Source organism: Tympanuchus pallidicinctus, unplaced genomic scaffold (assembly GCF_026119805.1).
Source record: "Tympanuchus pallidicinctus isolate F22 unplaced genomic scaffold, pur_lepc_1.0 scaffold15, whole genome shotgun sequence".
In the NCBI taxonomy this organism is placed as follows: domain Eukaryota; kingdom Metazoa; phylum Chordata; class Aves; order Galliformes; family Phasianidae; genus Tympanuchus; species Tympanuchus pallidicinctus.
This window is the reverse complement of record NW_026294669.1, coordinates 27,471,882-27,486,886: the sequence shown is the minus strand read 5'-3', so window position 1 is coordinate 27,486,886 and position 15,005 is coordinate 27,471,882. Positions and strand designations below refer to the sequence as shown.

At 35.6% G+C, this 15,005-nt stretch overlaps 1 protein-coding gene across 5 annotated transcripts in view; it reads right to left on the bottom strand.

Moving 5' to 3' along the window:
• The window catches only part of DNAH7 (dynein axonemal heavy chain 7), a 98,956-nt gene that overhangs the window by 21,655 nt on the left and 62,296 nt on the right, over nt 1-15,005 (bottom strand). For 4 of the 5 annotated variants that reach the window (XM_052675022.1, XM_052675020.1, XM_052675018.1 and 1 more), the window contains 8 exons: nt 12,053-12,399; nt 10,643-10,823; nt 9,383-9,568; nt 8,557-8,720; nt 5,898-6,052; nt 4,853-5,043; nt 1,866-1,999; nt 806-1,141 (listed from right to left, as the gene is read on the bottom strand). In XM_052675022.1, the coding sequence (XP_052530982.1) occupies nt 806-1,141; nt 1,866-1,999; nt 4,853-5,043; nt 5,898-6,052; nt 8,557-8,720; nt 9,383-9,568; nt 10,643-10,823; nt 12,053-12,399 (1,694 nt within the window). The remainder of the gene's footprint in view (nt 1-805; nt 1,142-1,865; nt 2,000-4,852; nt 5,044-5,897; nt 6,053-8,556; nt 8,721-9,382; nt 9,569-10,642; nt 10,824-12,052; nt 12,400-15,005) is intronic. The other variant, XM_052675019.1, reaches the window with a different exon arrangement.

Here is a 15,005-nt window from a genome sequence, read left to right as displayed (position 1 = left end):
GTTATCTGTAACACTAACTGTTTTTTCTGCAGTAGTTTCCCCTGTCTTTCATTCAGTGAATGACCACAGAAGTAGCTAAGCTAGAAAAGCAAAGCTCCGTGCATTTAATCCACAGATCTGGAGATCAAACAAGCTGCCGAAATACAATTTATTAATTGAATTGATGGAATACTGAAAAGATCTCTTAAGAAAATCTCCGTGTAGCTAATTCACTTCGGCGTTACATTTTGAACAATCCTACTGCGATCTTAATCAATCACACGGAAAATCAATCCAGGGCTTGCTTTTATGAGATCATTGAAGATTGCAGTTTTCTCGTGAAGAAAAAATGGAAGAAGGAGGGATGCCCCGCATACAAAACTGTAATCAAACAGTCCAACATTTGCTGGGTTAATAACTACTGCTTTTCCTACTCTACGACCTAGGCCCCCGGACGCAAGACTTCATTCTCTTTTACCAGTTGCGTGAATGTTTCTTATCTGCTTCGGGAAGGCATACAAAGTCAATACATTAAACACAAAATTAAGGTGAGCGGACCATTTTAATCGCTCTGCTCCTTTGCAATTTCACATGTGTCTTAAGTTAGCAATTACTAAATAAAATAGTGAAATATGTTGCACTTGTATTCCGTCATACCATTTTGTCTCTGTGAAGAAATTGTCTTCCAGAACAATATCCGGCAGATATATACAAAGAATGTTTCAGAACGCGACGCCTTACGTGACACGCTTCGCAGAAATGGCAATAACTTCTCTAGACTAACCGAACATGTCACCAATTACATATGGCAGATTACCCCTCTTACCTTGTTTGTAAATCTTCTGATTTCTCTGAGTTATCTATAGACATGGTGAAAAGGTTAATAAACCACATGAGAGAGTACTGATACATCGGCTCAATGTTGGCTAGATCGGTAATAGAAAAAAACAAGATCGATGAATGGACAGCAATAGGACGATAGCCCATACGAGTGGCATCAATCTTCTTTTCTGTTTCTTCTGCTACAGCTTGCTTTTCAGAAATCTCGTTAGCCAGAACTTTGGAAGAAGACAATATCTTAATAGCGGTTTCATCCTCCAAAATATTTCCTTCCGAAGCCGAAAGAACTTCTAAAATCTTGTCTTCTATTTCTTTTAATTGCCTATGATAAAATACAATTTTTTTTGCTTATTAAATTTGGCAATTTTCTGCTAGTTTTACAGAAGGTTACGCGTAGATTCTTTCCACGGTACGCAACTTACGTAAGAAAACCTTTTTGTACCTGTTACTAAGTATTGGCTTAAATTTCAGAAAAATTAAGCTAATTTCAGACTCGAAATAAACATTGCGAAGGGAGAGTGGGTCACAACATTTTGAATGCTGCACGTTTCATGCTTGGATCTGCGGACAAAGATCCCTTCCGCATGTGCAATAATAGCAAATATAATGCAGAGTGGGGGAAAAAAGAAAAAAAAAGAAAAAAAAACAACTGTAAAACATCAACGTTTGTGAGGACAGCAAATCATACGTTAATAACAACTTGAAAGGCACATGTAAAGACAGAAGACAGGATCAAGAGTTTGCTCTACGATGACACATCCCCCTAACTTCTTCAGTATTTTATTACAATCCCACATATAGCAAACTGTGTCTGTGACAGAAAGCCATAAACGGTACGAGTACGAGAAAGACCGTGCGTTCCGATCAGTCTGAAAGCCAAATGAGCCGAGTCTGGGCTCTCAAAAATCATGCTCTTGAATTTCCTGTTAAATCAGACCTAAATAATAGAACAATTAAAAAATGCCTATGAAATGTATTTCCAATGATTTTGATTTTCTTAAACTGCAATCTGCTTCTGTCCCTAGCAAGGGAAGTTATCTTCATACCTTTTATTTGCAGCCCCTTGAAGGATGAGGGCTTGTTTTTCTCCTTCGAGATCTGGTCTTTCTCTTGCAACTACTATTCCAAGAAGCTGATCCTGCATTCCTTCTGAAGTTATCATGAAATTCAATAGCGTTACCTGTTAGAAGGAAGATGTTTTGAGAATTGATCACATACAATTAAAATGCTTCCTCATTTACAGGATGAGGATTGCACAATGATGCGTTAAACGAAAATTGGATGGTAAACGAATAGCAGATGAGAGTTTAAGATCGTGTACAGGAAAGTTAGCGCTTGAAATTACACTGAAACTCTAATGCTTCAAGTGAGTGGTTCACATAACGTAAATGAACGATCCTTCGATACCTTTAGCCTTCAAATAGCTTTTTCAGAGAGACTTCTATGAATGGAAGATTCAAATTAATGCACAAGTTCTGTAAGTACATTAGTTCGTGTTTGTTTTCCAGATCTGTTCAATCTGAACATCCCACTGCAGAAGGGATGCCGACACAGTATTTTAGAAAAATACAAATACAGATCGCATTTTAGAATTTTAAGAAACTTCTTTCTACTTTATAATCAATCCTTGCAATTTTCATCAAGTAAGTGGAAACACAGAGGCCGGAGTTACACTTTTAGTTGATGCTGCTCCCGCAACATACACTTTCCCCTCTTAATTGTCCTGTTCTCATGTAGTTTGGGTTGTTATTACCACAGATATTTGTATCCTACTAATAGCATAATAGCACCTCTTTCTCTTGAGAAAATATCTTAAAAAAAAAAAAGACGTTTTGAAAACTTGTTCACTAAAAGAATTTCTGTGCCATAACGTATTTATAACCGACTCAATAAATGACGTGCTTTGGTTGAAAAAGCAAAAAACATGTAATGTTTTGTATGAGAAAGGTAAAAAAATACATTACCAGTAGAGACTAGAAAATACTTAATGTGCGTAATTCAAAACCAAAAAAATCAACTCACTGAAAGTCTCTGTAGTGACTGTAGATTCTCTCTGGGCTTTTTTGGTAGGTACAGATGATCTGTATCTCCAAAGAACGTTCACCTGAACCTTGGGATTAGTGACGATACAAAATACCCGTACAGTCAATTTGTCTTAATCTTCTTCCTCTAGTACTATGAACAGTTGTCAAAACCTTTTTTCTATGAGCTTCGCTTGTGATGTTAGGTGGTATATTATTCTCATTTTCTTAAAATACAACATTAATAGGTATTCCTTACACCACACCTCATTTGGGGCTCTTTCACTGCTTTTTTTAAACGGGAATTTTGAGATAAAGTTCAGTTGTATGTGACTCTAAGAATCATTATGATCTTCATAAGCATCGCGGCCTAATTTCTTCCCCCATCTTCTCTCAGAATTTTAATAATGGTAAACTGATATATAATATATAGAGGGATCTAAATATACAGATTATATAGATCTAAAGGTTATAAACATAGGAACATTTCAGAAGCTCCATTTCTCCTCTTCAAAGCAAAAAGTTTGCTACGAGCAGCTCTGAGGTAACTTTCGGCCAGAGCGGCTACGCTCTGAAAAGTTGGCTGGCTCGGATACCTGAATCTTTGAGGACTAAGCGCAAACGTTAAAATCTGCATTCTTCCTTATCCTCAGAGGGCCGTAATGATGTTTTTAAAGCACGTGAATAGACAGCATTCCTAGAGCTGAAAATCATGAGGTTTTTTTAGTGCTTTTTGAATGACACAATTTCTAATAAATAATCTCACAAATGGAGGAAAGATACTCTGAATGACTAATAACTGCAAATATATCTCTGTACTGCAAATACGTTCTATACGTGCCTTTGAAGGCTTCGCTATATAAGACATCAGAATTCATGACGATCATTTCTATGAAATACGATAGCCCTATCAATAACTATTTTCTCTGGACTCTTTTTCCATTAGCTACCTCCAGAGCGACCTTCAGGATAATCACAGCAAAGGGTGTTACAATTACCTTTGGACAAATTTTTTTAGATATTACTTTTCTGTCTTCTCCCTGTGTCAATTGCTGATTGACAACTAGAAGATTTTAATTCTATTAACTATCAGCAATTCTTAGGAAACAATTTTCATACAATTTTAAATACATATGTACTAGCCTAAGAGTACATCTTTTGTAAGCTCTCTTTCCTGTTATATTTCATCTTTTTTTTCTTTTCCGAACCTGACGGTAATTATCTTTTTTGATAAAAGAACAGAACAAAAGTTATTCCCTTTCGTTCATTTTTGTGCTTTTTTCCCCCACTTTCAGTACTCCTTAGTTGAAACTTAGCCTTCCACATTGCTGACTATCACGTTTACAGAGCTTGACTCAAAGATTCTGCGTTTCAGTACAGCCTTTAGCCAAAGTGCCGATTTACAATACTTTTCAATTAAAAACTCTTTAAAAGGAACGATGAAGAAAAAGTGCAATACTTCTCTCAAGCAATTTTAAGATGAAAAAACCCACCCATTTTATTCTTGAAAGCAGAAAAATGCTTTTTCTTTGTTCCTCGAATATAAAAATTATGTCCTCGTTTTAGCATTTGTTATTTTATTTTATTTTATTATTTTATATTTTATATATATTAAATTTTATTTTTATATCTTTCATAAAGGAGGCACAATGTCAGAAATTACCTGTACTACAAAAAAGAATCTTGAATATGAAAGTCTAATTAGAGTTTGCATGTCATGCGAATGTGATATTAAATCCCTGAACACGCTTTTGTAATAAAGGTTACTGAGAGAATCAAGAGATATAGACTGGAAAAGGTGTTACAATAAATCAACATTTTCTTAGAGTATGAAAATACGTTGGTATTGCAAGGTGACGTATTACATACGAGATACAACACTGGTCTTCCAGCAGTGCCGAAAACAAAAAATTCTAAGTGAGGAAGAATCAACAAATGCCAAAAAATCTTCCCCGCTGAAGCCAAGGAATCACTCTGAAGTTAAAACAGAGTTGTACTTTCAAAATTCTCACCTTGACAGATATTTCAGGAAGATAATGTGGATTTCTCAGCTTAGTCGTAATATAAAAGCGGAATTCAGGAGCATACTCGATAGTGGAGTCTCCGAGGCAAATGCATATACTTCCCGACTGCTTAAACGTCTGTTTGAGCAACAGTGGCTCTAGAATAGGATCCAGTTCTTCTCCGATATTCTCTAGAAGCACTTCAACATAACGTAAGCGTTAGTAGGACCGTCTCGGCATTTATACTATTCATACTACTCAGTGACTGTCTTTTGCAATTTGTAAGCAATGCACAAAAAGTGAAAATATCAATCGGGCAAAATTTACATATCTAATTAATGTTTCTTAGAGCGTTCGGCCAAATGAAAACCAAATTAAAGAACTGAATTTTTAATTTCATCTTTTTTCCCTAATATTATATCTATTTTCAAACGAGCAGCTGAAACTCCTATTACTGCTGCTGATGGATTACCATTCTTAAAAATGGAAGTAACAACAAATCATACGCCACGTGCCGCCGAAAGAAATCACTTCGAGTATCCACGCCTTCTTGTCTTTCAATGCGAGACTTCAAGAATATCAAAATCGAAAGAAAAATAACGGAGAATAAACAATCTATTTCTTTACTTCAGCTCCAGTTATCCAACTAAATTAGCTGCGATTATCATTACGTATTCTATTAACTAACTCGTTTATGTTTGAGGGTACAACAGTACGGCAGCTGCAGTAAAATTACAGAATCCAGGAATCATTAAATTATCACAGCCTAGCACTTGGGTAATTCATACTCTTAAAAAGCCATAAATAGAAACAACATTACTTTTTAGAAGTCAAATGATTGTAACATGAAAACAAAGATAGTTCTTGCAGAGCAATTAAAAGATACCAATTAAACTGAGGATTAGAATCATTTTCTCCTAAGAATTAGCTTATAACCTGCATCAAAGACATCAACGACGATAGTTATAATTTAACGCCGGAGTTCTGTTTTTTATTTAATTGTGCCCTTTCTAGGTTTTCCTGTAATTTACACTTTCATTATTCAATAACTTACCAGGACTGCCAAACTGAATGCAATTTTCCAGTGTCGTAACAAACTGAGGGTCGCTGAGCTTGATCACGTGCAAGCTATTGACTTTTTCCATATTCTTTATCCATTTATTTGCTTGACCCTGGGGATCTATCATAAGAGGCCATCTTCTCGCATTTCTGAAGGGAAAAATACACATTTCAAGGCTGAAACGTAAGCTCTTTACTGTTACCTCAAAGTCATTTTTAAGGCAATGTATTTTCTTTTTTCATTAAAACAAAAGCTTGCAAGTCCAAAATCCTACAGCTGAGGTACATGCTCGGCTGTTATCTTTAACAGATTAAGAGGAAACATGAAACTTCAAGTTATTTGCCCACAAAAAATAAATTTCCCACTTCCAAAGAAAGTTCTTAGAATAATAATTCTTAAATCCTAGAAAGATTAATCTCATTTAATTTTATAATTCTTTCAAACTAAAAAGATAGCTGTAAGTTTGGAAATTCTGAACAGCTTTAATGTTGTAGACTTAAGTTAGCATTGCCAAGTGAATGAATGGATGCAAGAAGTGACTTGTACTTCAAGATATCATCTTTTAAACCTAATCCTAAAGCACAATGGACACGCAGAACGTCTCAATGTTATTTTTGCCAGAGCTAATTACTACTTTATGGGTTTTTTTTTTGCAGCATTCTTTACCACACGTAGGTATGCTGACTCTAATAAAAGTTAAACACAGAAGGCCTTCATTGCTGTTGAAACCATTTTTAATGGACGAAAATGCACAAGTAATACCGTGTATATTTCCAAAAATATCTCCAAATAGCTCTCAAATTCTTCCTTAAAAAAAAAAAAAAAAAAAAAAAAAAAAAAAAAAAAAAAGAGCGCTCATTGCTTTAAAAAACTGAAGTTGCATTTTTATATTGTTCTTGAGGTCCTAAAAAAAATGTAAGCACACACGTATAATGACAAGCATAACACGTACACACGTACTTTCAACCTGAGCTCAACTTATCTGATTTTTCAAAATTGCAAGCCATCATTATTTAGTTTTAAAATGCTAATCATCTTTTCATCAGTTCAAAGGGAATTTTGATCAAAGCTTTATAAAAGTGAGGGGAGGGGATGTACTGTGGAAGCGGTGGATTCATTAACATGCGTCAACTTTGGAGCTTAGGTGATCGAATTATTAATATGGTAATTGCTTACAAAGTTACATGTTACATTTACAATCCCAGCACGCCTCCGAAACATCAGTAAAATGTTTCGCTTCCAGACGTACGATCAGTTCTAATTCTTAAGTGTGAAAAATACACTGGGGTTTTTAGCTAGTGAATTATTCCTTGACATCTGTTTAGTTTTGTATTCACAGCACCTGCCTAATTACCAAAGCCGAATTATTAACTGCACATCTATGTTTCGAAACGTTAGCTTAATATACAATATTAGCTCAGTGTGAAAACATTTGCTCTGCATTAAAAGAAGTATCCGACCACCAGCATTGGACAACATCAGCCTCCTCAAACAGTGACAAGAATTTTCAGGTAAACGGCAACAAAAATGAAAAGGTTTGTATCAGCAAGTTCATGTGATGCAATATTGCAGAAAAGATGTGAGGTACCTGTTACATAAGTATCTACTAACAGGCTTGCCAGCCATTAACCTGGTTCTAAGAAGCTTTTATTCTTTGTAGGAAAACACAGAGCAACAGATGTGAAATGAAGTATACAAGGTAGCAATCACAAAGAGAACACCAGTCAAAACAAGGTGAACTCAGCTTCAGTTGCCCTAAGAAGAAAACTCAGTAGCTGGAAATCGGTAGCTATGTGCTGGCAAGCATGAGAGGTGCTTCGTTGAGTCATAATGGGCCTGGATGTTACATCATTTGGCAAAATACTGTCTGTAGACAAGCAGTTGAAATCTATATCATCTCCGTAGCATTTCCATATAGGGGAAAAACCCTCAAAGAAGGATTTACAAAATAATCTCCATTAGCCCTGCAGAAACACCCCTTGGTAGTAACAGACAGCACATTTATTTTAAATTAACAGAGCTTTAGTTTTTGAAGGATGATTACTTTCATATCAAGAAATTCTATTCTTTCACTTCTTGCATCGTTCTTGAATTCAAAATAGGATAAAGCCAAGCTGTAGAACATAATGTTTATCACTTTGTATTTCCTCTCCGAATAGCTTCTGTTTAATCAATCCGCTACAAAGAACCAATCAACACAAAAGTGCTGTCATAAATACCTGAAATATATGTTAATTTGAAGGTGAATATCGTTTTGGGTTTTTTTTTATCCTGACTTTATGCATGTATGGAGACGTCCAAAGCACGGGTGAGGTGCTTTAGAACATCTTAAACTGAAGAGTAACCCCTTACGCAGCACGTCTGTGAAATATCATTGCTTTTGGTATCGTTATAGCAATCCAGAGGAGTTTAAAAAGAGGAGAGGGAATTCACAGATTTAAAAACTTCACATTATGAAGTTGAAGGGTATTATCAGTATTTCTTCAATTGAAACATCACAGTCATTTATTTATTATATAACTCTGGTTGTTAAACCAGCTATGCAGTTTAAATGTACGCAGTAGAAAACCGTCCACACAGGTAGTTAACAGACAAGCATGTTGTAAGAAAGCAATTAAAAACAACCATGCTTTTGAAGATTTGTTTTACTTACGAGATAATGATGCCATTATCAATAGAAAATGTGTCAGAGGGTAACCCAGCAATATTCCAAGCTCTGATTTTCACCGGCTCTCCCAAGGTAGTCATTAAGGAAAAATCGTCAGAACAAGGAATGTTTCTCGCTTTACACAGTAACGTCCACTCTTGGGTTTGCATCTAGATGAGAAAAGTAGCAAATATTAACTGAAGTTCTGCCTATTTACAATATTTCCACAACTATTAAAAACAATTTCTAATGCATTTCCTGTACTACACGCTACAGACAAGAGCAGTATATCTCCAAACGGAGAGAAACTCACACTTCTGTACGGGATATCTAAAAATGTCACTAAAAATGCCTTTGCGTGTGATTTCTATATGTGAAATACAGGTATATTAGGTTAGAGATGCCTCCACATGTCTTTTAAGAATATCGTCTACGCTAGAATTTACACTTGCCAGGAATACATCTGAGAACCCTTTACGATATTTCTCCAAAAATATTCCTGCTTTCCCAGACACAAAGTGAGTTACTTGAAATGCACTTAAAAGAATAAAACAGAACACTCTCAAAATTATGTACATGCGATGTGTAAAACCTGCCATTTATTTACGCTATAAATACTTATAAAATGAACTCCCTCTACAGAGGATTTAAAACGGTAATATCAAAGTATCTGTATTACGAAGAAAACAATAGTTGGAAAAAGCAGCACAACATTTTCTTGAGAAAAATGCAGAAAATAATTACTTTGATTAAAAATGAGGGAAGGAAGAAGTAAAGTGAATTAAATTTAGATTATTACAAAACACGTGCATGAAGTTACAGGGCGCATTACTTTTCTGTAGCTGGATGTAAATGCTCCTAGGTAAGCTATGATTCCTGACGAAATAAGTATATCTCCAGTCAAATTGATGTACTGCCTTGCCAGCTCCAAAGCGGTCTCATTCCAACGAGTTTTTTCACCACCGAGGCCTCCAATCAACTGCTCTGCTCGCTGCATTTTTTTGCGGCATAGGTCAACCTTAAGGGAAAAAGAAATCAAACTGATTACGTGATCGCTTGAGAAATATATTCACAATTAATTTCTCTTCACAGGTGCTTTCTTAATTTCCTGAAACATAAAGAAAACATCGATTTACAAATTAAATGCTTCAAAAGGAAAAACACTCTCGCTACCGGCACAGTGAAACCCATTAAATTTTAGCTGCCCTTTCATCTAAATTAAGAAAGACAACAAATATAAAACCTGCAATTCACTGCAATTCACGATAGCTCCGCATGTGATACGGAAAATACTGAAGTCAACGAAATGATCTACGTGTCCCAAAGAATCACAAACAACTCAAAGAGGTCGTTGTCTCACTAAAGTAGGTATTTATGTTATTTCCTGTGAAAAAACACGAATACGTAATCTGCATTTCCGCTGTTGCAGGTTTTTATCTAAACCAGCTTTCCAAGTTTTTTTCCAAATTTTCCCATTTGATTTAACAGGTATTTAATCCAGCTCTGTCTCTGAGTTCCTTCTATCTGCTATGGACACGTTTCAGGCAGAACATGATAAAATGGCTCCATTTTAAATTCTGATAGTATTCTTGTAACAAAACCTTATGATGTTGTATTACAAATCTTAAAAACATAAAATAAAAAACCATCGTCTAAACGTTGCCTGTCTTTGCACGCACAGTAGCTCTGCAGTTAGGAACAGAGTTTACCATGAACACGCTAAAAATTGTTTTTGGCACAAAAGGTGTAACTAAAACCTCAAATGTACTGGCCTGCAAGTTAACATTTAATCAAAACCATTGAAACCATTGAAAATTAACCGACTCCTAGGAAAGCAAATGTGAGTGAGGATGCAGGAGAGCTATGCCTGTAAATCACGACATCTGCATTTTTCATTACTCTAAAGCATTCGTTCCCTATGCTTTGTGCATTCAAATCTTCAAGATCTTATCACTGAAATAAAAAGATGTCAATCTACAAGTAAGACAGCACACAGGCAGTTAAAAGGAAAAATACCGTTTGATAATGAAGTAAATTTCAAGTAACTGATGAAAAATCGGTGGAACAACAGTTCATATTTTGCATCATGTACCTGATTTTCTAAGTCAGCCTTCTCCTTTTTCTTGGATTCCAGCGTCTGTTGGAGTACAGCCAATTTATCCTGGACTTCTTTCAGGTCAGCCTGTTTCTTTCTTAGACCATCCATAGCAATCTTCAGTTCTGCTTCAGCTTCATTCAACTTCAGCTTTTTGGGCGCAACATTTTTTATCACTCTAAACAAAGTCAAAGAATAAACTGAAAACCTGAAAAATGCACCCTCGTTCCAGAATTACTGTCAAAAAAATTTAATACAGGAAAGACGAAGGGAAACGTCAGCAACTCAGCAGCTATGCGCTGTCCTGTTTTTCATTATTTGGTGATATGAGAAGACAATTGGTGTTTGCTTCATTTACTTCATTACTTATTTCTGTGCTGCTACTGACTGACTTTGGCAGTTTCTGCAAAACTTTCTGTAATAGCTAATACCTTAAAGTGAAAATGGTTATCCTTCTGAGCTGTATCTCATTTAGCCACAGCTTAGAATCCATTACAGATGGATTTCTGCCTTTGGAAACACATAAATAATTGTATTAAGTTACAGATACGCTGAACACATGCAAAGAGCTAACCCACAAGGAAACTGATAGCTTTTCATATCCAAGGATGTATTTTCCGGTTTTGAAGACTCTATTTTCTAACAATACCTGTACGAGGAGAACATTGGAAGCAACACAAAACGGAAAACATACTGTTTATCTTTTCAAAAATGTAGCAAGACAAGGTGCCAGAAGGTCCCTATCTCACTATTCCACAAATATTAACGTCGTAACGTCTTACTTCTAAGTTGCGTATCCTGTTCAAAGTCCACATTTGTAGTTAATTTTCTCTCAAAAAATAGGTCACCATAACATTTGAAGTTGTTCTCAAATGCAGAACTACCAAGTATGCATTTCCTAATATTTTAGCCAACGACTACCATTCTAATGCTACTTAGCATGACTCAAATTTCAGATTAACCTTAGTCACCCGGTGGTGATTTACTGTTGAATGTGGGTTCCAAATATTTCTGAGTAGGAAACATCATCAAAACTGCATATATTTTTTCAGCACGCCAAAAACAACACGCATAAGGATACGCAAGGTATCCTCGGGGCTCGATACGGTTAGAAACTTCCAAAGACATTTCAATAATACCTCTGTTTGATATGTGCAACACTCCAAAAAGGTTAACTTTATTTGCTAACTGAATAAACATCGCTCCTGTGCCTTCTCAGAAAAATCTAGAACTGAAAATCAGGTTATACACCTTAACATTAGATATCTTCTATGAATGAATGTTTATGACTGCTTATTTGCACAAATCTTGCATCGGTAAGAAGTAGTATCAAATTTCCTTTAGCGTAAATACAAACTCACTTCTTCAACAAAGTTTATTTTAATTATTATTTTTACACATACTTACTTATCATAAACATCCATGGCTATGACCCATTTGCATAGACCCTCTGCTGCTGTGGAAGCATTTCGAATCTTGTCCGGTACAAACTCAGGATTTGTAAGATACTGTTTTCTTATGATAGCCATGTAAGCCGGGGGAATGTTATCCTTGTCGTATTCACGAAGAGACTGAAGAAATCTTATGTCACCCAGAAGTCTCTTAGCCGGACCCCAGAAATCCTCAATTTTTCTTCCGGAACCTGTTGGATCAGGAATCCTATCTGCCTTGATACCTTTAAGGATGCATATGGTTTCCATTACAAGCTTGACACCAGCAGGAGGACTCTTCATGGACTTAACCACTGTAATATCCTTACAAACATACAAGCGAATAAAACGAAACAAAGAAAAACATCCAACTTTTAGAACTCTGAACATTCGTTTGAATTAATTCCTCTGTTACAGTAGAAATAATAAGCATTTTTCTATCAAGATAATATTTTTCCACGCACACCTACTATCTTCAAACTTGATAATTTGAAACACATTGCGATTCTAAAAGCTTGTGTAGGCCACACGTATATATAGCTCACTTTCATTCTGAAAAAAATATATTTTTGTTTTCACCCCCCACTCTACTTCTCTCTTTGAAGTGCTCTGGAGTTCAAATTAACATTGCCTTCTAAACAAAAAGACCCGAAAGCTAGTTAATGGTCAATTTGGAAGAGTAAAAAAAAAGTCTCATCTGTAACTCATTTTTATACGTAATTTCTGCCCCTGAATCAGCAGTGGGCATTGCACTTCAGTTACGGAGTTCAGACGTTCTACCGCTAACCTTCGGTTCAGGCTCTGTAACAGTATTTCCAAACTTATAGAATCAATTCAGCAGTGGCTCAATAGATTTGGTATAACACAAGGCAAAACTGTCTCCAACCATAGTGCTCTCCGAGTACTGAATTAAATCCATTAGTACTCTCGTCAGTTATTAAACCCCCAGAATGAACTGAAGAAGGAAAGAAGCAACTAAGAAAAACGCTGCATCACGCAAAGAAAAATCTCCAATTTCTAATATGAATAAGCAATGTTTAAAATGCAAATGTGTAAGCATAACGCAAAAGAACAAAATAATTGTACATGTGCAAACACAGCCAATTGAACAGAAGGTTAGTGAACTAAAGATTTATGTAACATCATCCTTCTCAAAGACTAACTCTGCATGGAAATTCAAGTACTCTTTCTAACAGCCTTTCTCAGAAAATAACGTACTTAAAATATTAATGGAGTTCTAGACTCAAATTATCTTGCCAATTGGTGCTAGATTTTGACAGTTCGCCCAAGGTTTTGCTTAGTTTTGTTTTTGAGTTCTAAGATCTTGGCAATTTGGATAGAAAGATGTATCTTTTACGTTCTGGAATTCTCTACTCACGCCACAAAAACACAGAAATGATAAGACTGAATGCAAATAGAAAGAAAATAACAACAGTTAGTGGAGCTTTAAGCTATGTTTTAAGAACAACTGTAACTGTGCAAGTGTTCAAATGAGAGAAAGGACAGTTATCTATAAAGCCAGGGAATTTCACCGAGGCAGTCAGAACACAGGCTGATAGGAATTGCGGGGAAGGAAGTCTAAGAGAACCAAAGACCAAAGTTAACCATTCCATAAAATAAAATTAAGGACAAAATACAAAGAAACTTGATGAGGGTTTTAAGTAGAGTAAAATACTATTTCAAAGACTAAATGCAAACTAAAAGCAACTAAAAGCAACGTGAAGTGTAAGAAACTTTATGTAAGCGTAAGAATAACTGTAAGAAAAGCAAGAGAACTGCCGTTTTCTGAAAAGAGGGAGATATCGGTATGTAATAAAGCTCTTTGTAACTGGGATGATGACAAGCGCACCCTACAAAAATAGTTTACCAAAATGGCAGATCATAGCTCCAGAAATGCAGTATTTTCGTTAATGAATGAAGGACAGAAAAAAAAATTATACTAATTTCATAGCACTCAATCATGTACAGATGTTTCTCTAAAAAAGGAACTTAGTAGTGCATTTACGCACACAGGCTTGTGGGCAGCGTTTGCTGTCAGCGGAGTTAAGGGTGAATCTGAAAGTCCAGTGTAAGTGCTATAAGCTCCCCTACATGCACTTTTTATTTGTTTTCGTCATGCTACTTAATTATGATTTGAGGAAAAGCCTTTTACTTCCCCACCTTCCTCCTGGAAGTTCCTCTTTTTTTTACTCCTCTTATAATAAAACTTTTTTGATACATTGGGCAGTTAAAGAAGCTAAAGAATTACTTAATTGGCCTTCAAAGCTGCATTCCTGTTTTGTTATTCACAAATACACAACAGCCTTTGAAGAGTCTAAGTCATTTACTATTTTCATAAACCATGCCAATGATCTGACAATGACCTAATCTGAAACTTTTCATAACAACAGTAGCTATAGATAACAAAACATTTGCTTTCACGTAACATTTCCTCAAAGTATTCAAAAATCCTGTTTCTCACAACAGCAGAAGCACACAGTCCACCCACACTTTTGCAGTCCGGGAAACTTCCTCTCATCCCACCACAGGCAAAGCAAAACTAGATATCCATAAAACTACAAGTTGACCACTTCCAATTCCAATGTCATACTCCCTCAACACGAGGAAACACAGAATCTCAATTCCTAGACTCCAAAAGACTAAATCTAAAAATAATACTTGACAGGGTGAAAAGTTACGAATAAGAAGGTCAAAAGTATACATTTTTCTAACTTGGCTAGCCAAGGCAAAATACGCTTATAGTTATGAATTTTGAAATGTCTAGTATAACATTTGATCATGCAGTCTGCAAAAACAGTCTTATTGTATTTTTGCTACAAAATACGGTGATGTTTCCTTTCTAAAAGCAAAAAAAAAAAAAAAAAAAAAGCTTACAAATTAAAAAAAAAATTGTTAGTATAACATAAACTCTGCAAAGCAGATACTCAATG